The sequence below is a fragment of the Egretta garzetta genome, unplaced genomic scaffold (assembly GCF_000687185.1).
Source record: "Egretta garzetta isolate BGI_Z169 unplaced genomic scaffold, ASM68718v1 scaffold59, whole genome shotgun sequence".
NCBI classification, from domain to species: domain Eukaryota; kingdom Metazoa; phylum Chordata; class Aves; order Pelecaniformes; family Ardeidae; genus Egretta; species Egretta garzetta.
In genome coordinates this window covers 3950242-3962640 of record NW_009267230.1, presented here as the reverse complement: position 1 = coordinate 3962640, position 12399 = coordinate 3950242, and the positions used below count along the sequence as shown (strand labels likewise).

Genomic DNA, 12399 nt, shown 5'->3' with positions numbered 1-12399 from the left:
GGGACCATATTTTTGAACTACAATTTTAAGCTGTCGGCTGCTTGTATTTTGTGACTGCTCATATAAATTACTTAGCCATATTTGTATTCTAACTGTAGGATTGAAATTTCTATACAGACAGATTTCAGGGGTTGTTTGTGACTCTAGTGTGATGCTTTCTTCTAGGCAAACCACATAAACATAGGCTGTGAGGGAATACCAAGTAGGCCCCTATCTTAAGTCCTCTTGACAAATTCTGCACCCCTCTTTACTAATGCATCTGTTGGATCCTCCTAGTTTGTATGAACATTGTTACAAGTAAAAAAAAAAAATTAAAGCCTGTGGAAAACATATATAGATTATGCAAATATACAAAATTTTGTAACAATGTTGTTCCTTTCAAATCTTGTCCTTTTGTGTTCCTGACAAATGTTCATAGTATATGTGTTACTGTTCTCAATATTGAGACATGTGTCTTTCATTATTTATTCATCTGCACAGCAATATGACAGACCAGTTTCATTTCGAAAATCAACTTCTAATTATTTAGGGCTGGCTTCTGCAAGCTGTCCCTTGGGGCAAACCTCTGCAACTGCAGAGCACCCTGTTCAATTCAAAATGAGCCTAAACAGGCAAGACATTTTGCAGCATTCCAGCCTTTTTCTCTTCTATTTACTGCTTTGGCCAAAAACTTAATAACACTGAATACTGTCAGACACCACAGGGATTACTGCAGTCACAGGCCATGCTATGTGCTAGTTTTGTTGTCCTGAAAATATTCCCTGTGCAGAAAGGGTTTCCTTTTTTTTTCCCCTACAGAAACAGCTTTGTTGAGGAATGCAACACTAATTGAATCGGCAGCTGCTTGTATTTCCAAGCCAGTGGAGAAAATTCTGTTAGATAAAGTTGAAGTTATAACTGGAGAAGAAGCAGAACACAATGTATTACAGGTGTGTATTCCATAAAGCCTTGATGGTAACCAGATTAGTTACTGAAAAGAGCATCTAGATCTATGACAGATTGTAGCAATCTCAAAATAACTTCAGTTTATATTTTAAATTTTCACTTTTTTAAGGTGTGACTCTGCTAACCCATTTTTATGTAGGCTGATATTTTCTTTCTCATATTATATTTGTACATTTTATAGTCCCTTTTAGTAAGTGACTGCTTCAGAACTTCATTCTACTGTTGTATTTTATAATCATCTACATAGCATACCAGCAGTAACTAACATTTCAGAATTGTGGATTGAGTAAAGATGTTTTTGTGACAAAACATCTTTGGGAAAAAAAGCCATGTGTTGTCTCAGTAATTAGTTTTATAGTGTATCTAAAGTACCAATTGTCTTTCTGGCCCAGCAGGATGTATCTTGAGATTCTTCGTCTTCAAACTGTTATTTTCTCAGAAAATAGCAATGATGTGTATGATTTTAAAAATCTTAAGATCAAAAGGTACATTACTTTATCATTAATTAAATCTTCTGTCTTGTCAGAACATGGAAGTTTTACTCTCTTTGGAGTAGTACTCTCCTAGTAGTGGTGCTGGTATCCTGGGCTGCATAATGCTTCTACTGAGTTAAGGGAATAAGATAGTAGAACACTTGCAATGGATTCAGCTGTTTTAGTGGATTTCACAGATGAAGAGTTAAGGAAGATGAAATAGAATCATAGAATCGTTTAAGTTGGAAAAGACCTTTAAGATCATCAAGCCCAACTGTTAAAATAATTGAAAGAGTGAACTGGGATTCATGCTGAATGTTTTCCATGGCTAGCAGAAAATTTAGCGCGGATCTCGGAGCCATTTAATTTCAAGTAATTAGATATCTATATATCTATCTTTTTAATACATCCATGTGGATATATTAAAAGCTGTATCAAAATGTTTAAAACCACAAGGTTTTAGAAGCAATAAAATTAACATTGGCTGGCAATTTCCATCATGTGTTTCTCTTTCAGATCAACTGCAAGCTCTTTCTATTTAATAAGCTTTCTTCAACCTGGATTGAAAGAGGCAGAGGATCCCTGAGGCTTAATGACACTTCTAGCAATAAATGTGGAATGCTGCAGTCAAGGCTAAGTAAGAATTAAATAACAAAGTAACAAATACACAGAAGACTACATAGCTTGTACTATTGCTGGCCAGAACAAGTTTATTTCAGATTTAAAACTGAGTAGCTAGTTTTATTTAAGTCAACTTTCTGAGACTCTTTTTAACGTTGCCTGATGCTTAGCTGCATTACAGACTGAGGCACTGTGCTTTTTTCACTCAACGGTTGCCTATGGTGTTAGGTTGTGTGTAGTTCTACTGCAGTGTATCTTTAGCTCAGTCACCAGTCTGACAGTTTGCTCTTTGTTGATTCTGCTTTTCCCTGAGCACTGCTTCAAGTCACTTCTAAAATGTTGGTTTTACTGTGCTGTCATTTTTGTACTGTGTTGCACAGTTTCATACTGTATTGCACAGTTTCAGCAGATTATTTGTTTTGTATGGCAGATGTATTGAAAGAAACTAATATAGTTCAGTATTTTAAAAAATAATAATAAAAAAAATCTCACCATGTCAGGTTTTAGACCAAACTTTTTAATTCATGAAAATATTAGTTATATACAAGTGGTAGAGAAAACTGCTGCAGTAAAACTGAAGATGGTTCCAATGGCTTATCATATAAACCTCATTTTAGTTATGCGTAATCAAGGCAGCTTGAGACTGATTCTCAACACCCGACTATGGGATCAAATGGTTATAAAAAGAGCAAACAGAAAGAGCCTGTGCTTCACTGCAACAGACCAAGAGGACCACTCTGTTCAAGTATTTCTAATTCAGGTAAGCAAGAGATAAAAACCCCACCCAAATCCCCATTTCTTCTATGATTCTGAAGTCTTGCCAAGGCTTTGGTTTTAGCAAATGGCCTTGTATGCTCTGTCAGGCTATGCTTAGCTTAGCTGTTACATGGATTTTATTATGAAATGAGCTAGTAGTGCTATCCCTTGATATTTCAATAAAAAAGGTGTGAAGATGGGATATGGCCTTAGGGCAGACATTTCTAGACTCTGTTTCACACACCACTGATGGAATGGATATAATTTCAGAGTCATATGCAGCAATTACTCTTTCTTACGGAAGCAAGAATTTTACACAGGTAGTTACATATTCATAAGTTACTTTGGTACAAGGCAGCAGCTTTCTGCCATGGTTCTTGACACAGTGCTTGTAATAATCCATCCAGTGTAGGACCTCCATTTCTCAGCTGAGAACACAGATTTTGTTATGTTACCTTATGTAAGACAATAGTCTTGGGAATCCTGATTTTCTCTAGCAAGACTGGTAAGTTGAGGATGGAAATGTGGTGGACTGACTTGCAAATAAACAGCACATGTGTCCTGGGTTGGGAAGTGAGAGCATCCATCCGAGTTTAAGGATGTGTCCGGTTTCCCCAGTAGACCTTTCCAGGAAGGGTTCAGCCTCCTGGGCAAGACAACCAAATCACCACTTCCATCCAGGACGTGTCACATGTCATGCACAAGCAAAGTGTTGTGCACTGTATAGGCAAGCACTGTAAGTCTATCACTTCCAAACAGTGATTGACTTAACGATGGCTGTGCTGCACAGATGGTCTGCATGTGAGAATTAGAGATGTCCTAGATTTCCAGATGCGCTGAAGCTTTTCTAGCATATGTACATGTAAGCATTCCTTAAATTCTGTCCTGGCAGTTCTGGACAGTAAAAAAAGACAAGTATTAGGAAACCAAGATATGTGACAGCTGTATGTGTGTGGCAAGGGCTGCAGGCAGCTGCTTCTACAGTCATCACTGAAGCAGCAGGTATCCGTCCCTATAGCTGGGGTCCAGTCAAACTAACACTGAGACTTCTGAGTGTGGAAGGCAAATTGCTCAATGTGTGGGACACCCAGCAGGCATCACCAAGGCCTTGGCAGGCCTAGTAGTCAGTGGAGCCCAGACCACCAAGGCACCAATAAATACATTTAACTGCCATTTAAATCAGTTTTTCCCATGTCACATGAATGATCGATACATTTGGTTCAGGGATATTGTCCAAAGGGCTTCTCATGAGTGAGGGAGAAGAGTCGTATGATGCTGACCACAAAGGAGGCAGGACACAAGACTCCATTAGGTCAGTCCTTTAGTACTCACCCAGTTTGCATAGAGGGCTGACCCTGCCCCTCCCCTCATACTTGTGTCTTCCTCCTCACTTTTGGTGGCATTGGAATTTGTAGATCAGACAACTGATCTGGGTGGTTTTATTTGTTTTTGCTAAGTTAGTTTTTTAGCTTAATTTTATTCACCTGAGATCGCCCTAATGGTGGTACTGACACAATGGAAAGGGTAGAAATGAATAGTCAGAGGATGTATGGAGGTGAGTCCACCCCTCTTGGCAGAAGCTGGAGTTCACATTAAAGTGACAGAGGAACTCTGGCTTTTGAATGGTTAAGTAGAAAGCTACAGAGAGAAATGATCAGACTGAATAGCTGCCATTTTCATTTTTACGACCCTGCATTTCCTGAAAAGCCATGTTATCTTGAGAGCTCCAATTTGTCCACAGAGAATTGCATTTGTAGTTGAGACACCTGAACAACTCTGAATTACTTTTGCCTCTGCCTGGCTGTAGGGAGAGAATGGTTTGCTGCTGCAAGTCTGGGCAGGACAGAAGGCAACCCTGATCTGCTGCTGCTTCCCAATTCACATAGCTTTTCCACCTGTACACGCTGAAGGGTGTCATTCCAATCCAAGCAAGACATATTTCTTCCTATTGCTAAGTGATACAGTTAGAAATTATTCCACATGATGCACAGAAGTGGAGAATTGGGCTACAGAAGAACACAGGCATTCAGTTACCCTCTGATAGATTATTTGCTTCATAACAGTACATGAAGTACGCTACTGGCACTTCTGACGGTGCGCAGATGCAGTGCTTTGAGGAAGTGCAAGCGAGCACGGCCACTTTATATGGTCTGTTCACCCCATCGGCCCCCAGTGTCCATGTGTTATATTAGGCATGTGAGAGCATGCACCCCTACTTGTTTCCTTTGCTATCTATTTTGTGAAATGACTGTCTCTGAATTTTTCTAATTCCTTTTTTAAACTTTTACTGTATTTTTGGCCTGTTGTTTTTAGTTTTTACTGTCTTACCCTACTCTCTCCTGAGGCAACAAATTCTAGAAGTTCTTACTCACTCTGTGAGGAACCACTGTCTTCTACACTGATCCTCTACTGCTTTCATTAAGCATACGCTAGTGTATTTATTGTGTGGTGTGATGAACAGCTGTACCATATTCAGTTTACCCACCACTTTTATAATTTTGACAACCTTAGTTATACCCCCTTCTCCTCCTTCTCTTCAGACCGAAGAGTCTCAACTCTTCATAAGGAGCTGCACCACACCCTTGATCATTTTTGGTGCCCTTCTCTTTACCTTCTTTAATTCTCCTATACCCATGAGATGTGATGACCAGAATGGAACACAGCACTCAGGACATGGCTGCTTGAAGGTTTTATATACTGGCAAAATTCTGCCTTGTCTAGTTCTCAATACCCTTCTTGATGATGCTCATTTTCTGTTCAACAATAGCAGCAGAATTCATGGTATCTTTAAATTTTATAATCACAAATAATTTTTTGTAGTTAGGTTTTAAAATTATTTTTTATTCTGTAAACCAAAATGCAATACATATATTAACATTTCAGTGCTTTTTTACTTCTAGAATCATGTTCAGGAATTGTCTGGAATATCAAATACTCAGTACAAACTGAGACATTCTTCAGGGGAAATAATTTTTAAGCTTATGTTTCTTGTAACTATAGAGAAAATAATCAACAGCTGCATATTATAAATCTCAGACCACTTAAAGAAACTTGACATTATTTGTATTTAAATTTATTTCCTGAAATGAGTTATTAAGTGTTAATCTTAAATGGATTGTTTTGATTAAACAGGACAAAATACAGCTCTTCCATTACTTTTGAAAAATTCTCAGTCAGCTTCTCTGTGAAAAATGGAGATTTTTCTTGCTTAGTTTGGACTGTATGCATTTTATGTTCTGCAGGCTAGCTCAAAAGACACTGGATACCTGTATGCAGCAATACATCACCGCCTTGTGGCATTGCGAAGCTTTGCTGAGCAAGAGCCAGATGCTCATCAAGTAGACACAGAGTCAGAAATAGCTTTTCAGCCATTAAACTGTGATAGTGATGATGAAGATGATGAAAAAATAACTCAAGTGAGCAGCAGTGGATCTGGTAAGCAGAAATTTTCATGGGAGTGCTGTAATCCTTTCACGGTATTTTCTTGTAAGCAATGAGTATTTTACTTTTTTTTTCTTGCTGCCTATAACATTCATATGTTACAGATACCCCTTTTCCAGTAGAAGAGGGTAATTCCTTTTAGTATTTTGACTTACTACTGTTATAATGCAAGGTTTTGCCAGATAAAGTATCTACATGTCTTTATAGCAGCAGATTACTCTTTTGACAAAAGGCTGAGGGTTGAGAAATTTTAATATCACGAAGTTTTGCCAGAAGGTTTCTTCAGTATGTTTGAGTAGAAATGACTAGGGTTACTGAGGTACTAGTAACTACTTCAGTAGGTGAAAGTTGAGTCCATTCACATCAGCGCTTAGGTAGTTGCTAATGGCTTCAAGCATAATGTGTTTACTAAGGTATTTATTACGCAGTGGTTAACTTCATTTAAAACACTGATTCTTGATCAGCTGTAACAACTACCTCCCTGGGAAATTTGCAGGTCGAGATGTACACACCAGTTTTGCCAGCTTGCATAACATAATAAAAATGTAGGCACCTCAAAGTGAAGCCTGCGACTAAAGATACAACAGGCAAGCTGCTGACTTAATCCTACTCCAGAAGCTGTTAATAGAGCTCGCAGCAAGGCTGGGGTCACATTTGCAGAAAGCAAGGCAGAAACAGCTTTTAAGCTCTTCCATCTTAGCAAAAGACAAGTCACATTTCTGGGGCGAATTCACTTGCTTGTGCCAAACTGCTACAGTGGATACAAGAGCTGCCAGTTACGTTTGTTTGCCTAAAAGAAGGACTACAGCAGACAGGTTTGAGTTGTGGCTCATAGCATTAGTTTCCCTCTTCAGCTGAGTAACATACTGCCCTTGTGTTATAAACTCTTCCTTTAACAACTATTCAACAAGGATCAAGTCATGTGTGAGTAAGAGCTCCTAGTAAGAGCTAGTAATACTGCTTAAGGAAATGAGTTTTTTTCCCCCTTTAGGCAAGTAGATTGCAGTTTACAGTGCTTGTTCCCATTATTATTTGTTGTTTAGCTACATTTCAGTCGCATTCAGTGCTCTAAACAACGCATGATGCTCTTATAGAACATTTTTTCACAAATACCTTTTTTCTGTTTAGGAAATGGGAAAATTGTTAGCTCTCAGAACTCCCTAAATTGCTCCCAGATAATTGAAGATTCCCTCTGTAATTCCTAAATAGTCTCTACTGACTTTAGAAGGAATTTCTGGTAACTTGAGAACTCTGGAAGGAGCTTGGTTCTTTCCACAATTATTGATGATAAGAATTCTTTGTTCTTTTAGGGGGAAAATAAAAGAGGGGAAAGGGAATGCCAAAGCAGTATAGGAGCACAGATTTACAAGTTAAATATTTATTTTGATTTGCAGAGACTTCTGATACAAATACTCAGATGGCAGCCAGCAAACAGATTCTGAGATACGAGTGTCAGGTGCTGTTTTTTTCTTGACCTTTTAGTTTAAGCATCTGTCTTTCGTTTCTGTGGGGTTACTGACAGCAGTTCTAACAACCCCTTTCAAGTGCTTTTTTGCTTTTTCAATGACTTCTAGCATTCCCTGCTTATCTTAAGCTCTTCTATTATTCTCAGAGCCACAAGGTTTTAGTTTTGCAAGTCCCACTTTACATGCAGACATTCACATCTTACACATGCCTGTCCCTGGCACTCCCGTTTCCAGAACAGGAAGGAAAAGATACCTCCTGGGTTTTGAACAGGGTGAGGTCAGTTAAATATCAGCATAGAAGCATCCATTTGGATGCAACAGATCAGACCCTGTATATTTAAGAGCATTTGTTTAAAGCTTTCATTTTCATGCTTTCATTTGCATTGAAGGATGTGCATGAATAAGTCATCTTATTTTTACTGATGTAACTCAGTTTCAGAGATGACCTCTCCTTAAGACTGCTGTAAATGTTAAGAAGCGTAAGTTCGCAGTGACTGTTTCATTACAAGAAATACAATTAGAAAGTATGCCTGCATTTTATTTGATCCCATTCTACCTGTTTGTCTCAAAAAAAGAGATAGTTCTTTCTTTCCTTAATATAGGCAATTTCCTTCTTGTTAAACTGAACTAACACATTCCCTAGATTATGCTATTTCATGACACAGTAAAAGACATGAAAAAATAGATGAGAATTATCTTTAGTTCTAGAGACTGAAGAAGAAAGCAAATATGATATAAGTAATAAGTGAAGCATTATGAACATCAAAGTGATTCTATGTGTTTGCAAGACATTTTTGCAAGAATTTTTTACACAGAATTCTTCCCTATAACATCCACAGGATGTTAATGCTGTATAAGGACAGTGTATAAGGTAGTAGAGATATTTCTACCATTTTACAAATTCAGTATAGACATTTATTCCATTTTTTAAATTTTTAATTGAAATGCTTTACTTTCAAGTAGAGATATTAATTTAATAAAGTCCATGAAGAATAAGTTGCCACACTTGATATTTCTATCATATTTCACCAGTTACAGCTTGGATACTTCTACCAACAAATTGCTCTGTAAATCTAAGTGGAGAGAAAGAGAACAATTAATCTTTAAACAGATTTTGAGAGTGGCCAGGATCAATAACTCTGTAGCAAGTATTTATCTTTTCCCACTTTTAGAAAGTGAACTGAGGAGTTGAATTTAGACTAGACAGCAAACTTCTAGGCTGTCTAGTAAAGCAAATCTCTTCTTCCATTTCTTTAATTGCTAATTCAATGCTCTGCTAAGTATTGTAACTATGTTTGCCTCCAGTTGTCTTTGTGAGATCTAGCTGAGGGAAGGTCAGCAGAATTCTTTATTACGCATACGAAAATTTTTCTCACTAAATAATTTAACAAATAAAACAATGGAAAATGCTGATATGGCAATGTGTGAATGATTGGACCAAGAGTGCTCCCTTCTGAGGGCAATGCCGCTGGCCTCAGACAGCTGCACCACTCTTCCCTTTCATTTTTCCTCTCCTTGGACTTGTAAACCTTACATTGTTTGCTGTGTGGTAGCTCTGCTTCAGCAAGCAGAACAGGTAATTCCCCTTAGCCAGGCATATAGACTCGCCTAGTAAGGGCACATGGCCTCCCAGTAGGCAGCGAGCTGTACCTGACTGCTGCAGATAAAGAGGATGGAGCACCCTATAGGCCTGTGTCTGGGACGCGTTCTCCAACAAGTAACACGACGTTGAACTGTTGCCACTGCCTCCTCCTGCTTTGCTCATAGGTCTCAACCATCGATTTGGGGCTTTCCTGTAGGTTGGCAGACCAGTGTCAGGTGTCTGTGCAAAGTCTGACTCATTTTTTAAGCACCTTGACTGCAGGCAGTTACAAATTCACCATGTGGGAGTACTGACTTGCACTGCCAACATGCATAAATTCCATATGTACTTATTGGATAGACCGTTCTCTAAAGTAGACACGGCAACTCTTGCAGGGTGCCCATCTCTTTCCACTGGCGGCACAAACAAACAAGGTACCTATGTCAGGCTCAAAAAATGATCCTGCCAGAACATGGATCTGGTAGAGTGCCAACACCTAAGCTTGCCATTGGTAGCAGGTGATCTTGAAGTCCCTACTTAGACCTGAAAGTGACTAAGATGTCTCCAAAAATGTTACTCCTTGCTTCTGACATGTCCAAGAGATTGTTCCACATTTTCTTGATAGCCATAAGGAGATTCTGTTCTTGCTCCAAAAGAATGCATTTTGCTTACATTTAGAAACAGGTGCTGTTTCCATCATGGTCATCAGAAATAGCAGAAGGTCTTTAAAGTGTTGTAACGCTGTTACTATTTAGAAAGAACTGTTATTCCTTAGGGGCATGAGTAATTTCTTTCACAGGGAAGTATGAAAAGTCAGTCATAGTAGTAGGATAGTATGGGGCTATAGGTAGAATGGTTCCTATGATTTCCACCCTTTTTGCTTTTCTGATTTTGCAGGAATTTGTTTATTTTTATCCCTGAGGGGGAACAGTAAAGTTGGAAAAGTACACGTGAGGGACAAGGATGACAGTGTCGCTAGGCAAAGAAATGTTTTATGCATTATTTCTTATACTGCACCTCACCAGTAACTCTCTTAAATCTCCTAACTTTATCCTGATTGAGAGATCCTCTCTTTCGATTGAGATGTCCTCTCTTTCCTGGCACGGAATTTTCTTTTAGAAGCCACTAGGGTGAATTCAAAGATGCTGGAGTCCAGGACTGGGTAAGTCCCAAGAAGCCTCTCCATAGGTAGACAAAGACCTTAAGAGAAGACTATAGTGTGCGAAGACACAGTGTGTCCCATATGGGTCCACCAAGAACTGCACAGATTTTGATGACTACTGGTGGTGAGAGCCAGACAGCGTCCTACCACAGAATTGCAACCTTTGTTTTATTTGAGAGACATCTTCTAGTCCACTATACAAGTATGTCCCATGTTGACCTCATTAGGACTCTGTCATCTGCTGCTGTTTATCAAAATTTAAAATGTTACAAGAGCTTTTTTGTTTTGAAGTAAAATACTTTTAAAGTTCTTAAAGGAACTACTGTTCAGCAACATTGTAGGAACTCCTGGAAAACTGGTATCTTTGATATTTCTTGTCAATTGAATTTAAATTCTTACCAATTGTTAAGGTTTCCAAATCATAAATCTAAGACATACCCAATAGTGATTAAAACTGAGGAAAAGTTAAGAATTAACTTCTTTGTTGGAATCCAAGTTTCTGTAGTCTTTTCAGCAGATACTAGTAACATCTAAAGCAGAGAAGAAAAGACAGCTCTCTGGTTGGCTTTAGATGCTGACATATCAGGAAAGGGGGGGGGGGGAGAGAAAATCAGATTTAATGTTCTGACAAACGCAAGGCCTTTCATTTCACCTGTATTTAGCGGTGGCCAGATGGTAGCAGCGATTTTTAAGCAGATACTGAGATAGTGATACTAATGTGTCTGGCATTAGTCAGCTATACCTGCTTTCTGCAGATGAGTCAAAATCATAGAGATCACGCACCCAAAACATCCCTGGGTACTTTATCGTGACCAGTGAGTTATTTGAAGATATATTGAATTTCTCACAGTTTACTGAGCATACTTAATATGAAGTATTAAGACAGTGTTCCCTATATGGAGTGAGATGATTTGCATCCCAAGCACATTGTCCTACCTAGACATCAGAATCCTTAGTCCTATGTGCTTGTCTTTATTGACCTGGGGGGTCACGGGCTTCATTCACTATTCACATGCTCAAATATTTGTGAATAATCCCATGTTATCTAGTTAGATGTTTACCTAAACCAGGAACTGATCATATCCAAACTTTAACCTACTGCTTTGGTATTATGAAATGCCAGGTTGTTTCAAAATGTGAATACACTGAAATAAGCAAGATTTAAAAAAATTCTTTTTCAGATCATTCTAGATGGAACCGCAGGCACTATGTAGCCTGCTCATGACACCTACCAGAGGTTACAACAGCATGGCTGGGAACTCATCTTCCCAAAATGTCTAAGCTGACTCACCTCTCCCTGGAGGGAGGAAATAATTTCACTTTATGACTTTTAAGCAAAGATTAATTTTAGGGACAGTTTAACACATTGAGAAAGAACTTAAGATGCACTTTTGAGGATTCCAGTCAGCCTGCTTTGCACTGAGACGGGAATGACACAATGGCTTCCAATATTCAAGAAGCGTTACAAAGGTTTCAGATTTTAGAATGAAATGTATTTAGATGCATTATTAAAGTATAGAGGAATTTTATAAGGAATAAATGGTTTTTCATCATATTGATGGATAAAACTGCATAACCATGAACTAATAATATATGTGAAGAGATATTTGTTACTTTTCATCTGTTATTTAAAAGATACTTTTGGAAAGATTTAAATGGCGCTTCACTGAAAACATTTCTTTAAAATTGTGTGGTAACATTCAGCATCCTGTTTGTAAGCAGACACAAGCAGAACTGGGAGTGGCAGTTTAGCATGACCGAGGCCTATAGAAACCAGCCTTCATAAGGAGGTGGGGGTTTTGTTTGTTTTGAAAATACCTGGAGTTGTATACTGGTTGTAGAATTTTGTTCAAGGGCAAAGAACCATGATTGGCCTTTCCAGCTGTAAGCACCAGGAGAACTCACCACCAAGAATGGCAAGCCAGTTCTAGGGGGCATATGAGCTTTAAGATC

At 38.5% G+C, this 12399-nt stretch overlaps 1 protein-coding gene across 1 annotated transcript in view; it reads left to right on the top strand.

Annotated features, from left to right (window-relative positions):
- Nucleotides 1–11671, top strand: part of RANBP3L (RAN binding protein 3 like) — a 32309-nt gene extending 20638 nt beyond the window's left edge. The window contains exons 11-15 of the mRNA XM_035902726.1: nt 799–929; nt 1935–2055; nt 2657–2799; nt 6038–6230; nt 11628–11671. Coding sequence (XP_035758619.1) covers nt 799–929; nt 1935–2055; nt 2657–2799; nt 6038–6230; nt 11628–11671 — 632 coding nt within the window. The remainder of the gene's footprint in view (nt 1–798; nt 930–1934; nt 2056–2656; nt 2800–6037; nt 6231–11627) is intronic.
- The last annotated feature ends 728 nt before the right edge of the window (nt 11672–12399 follow it).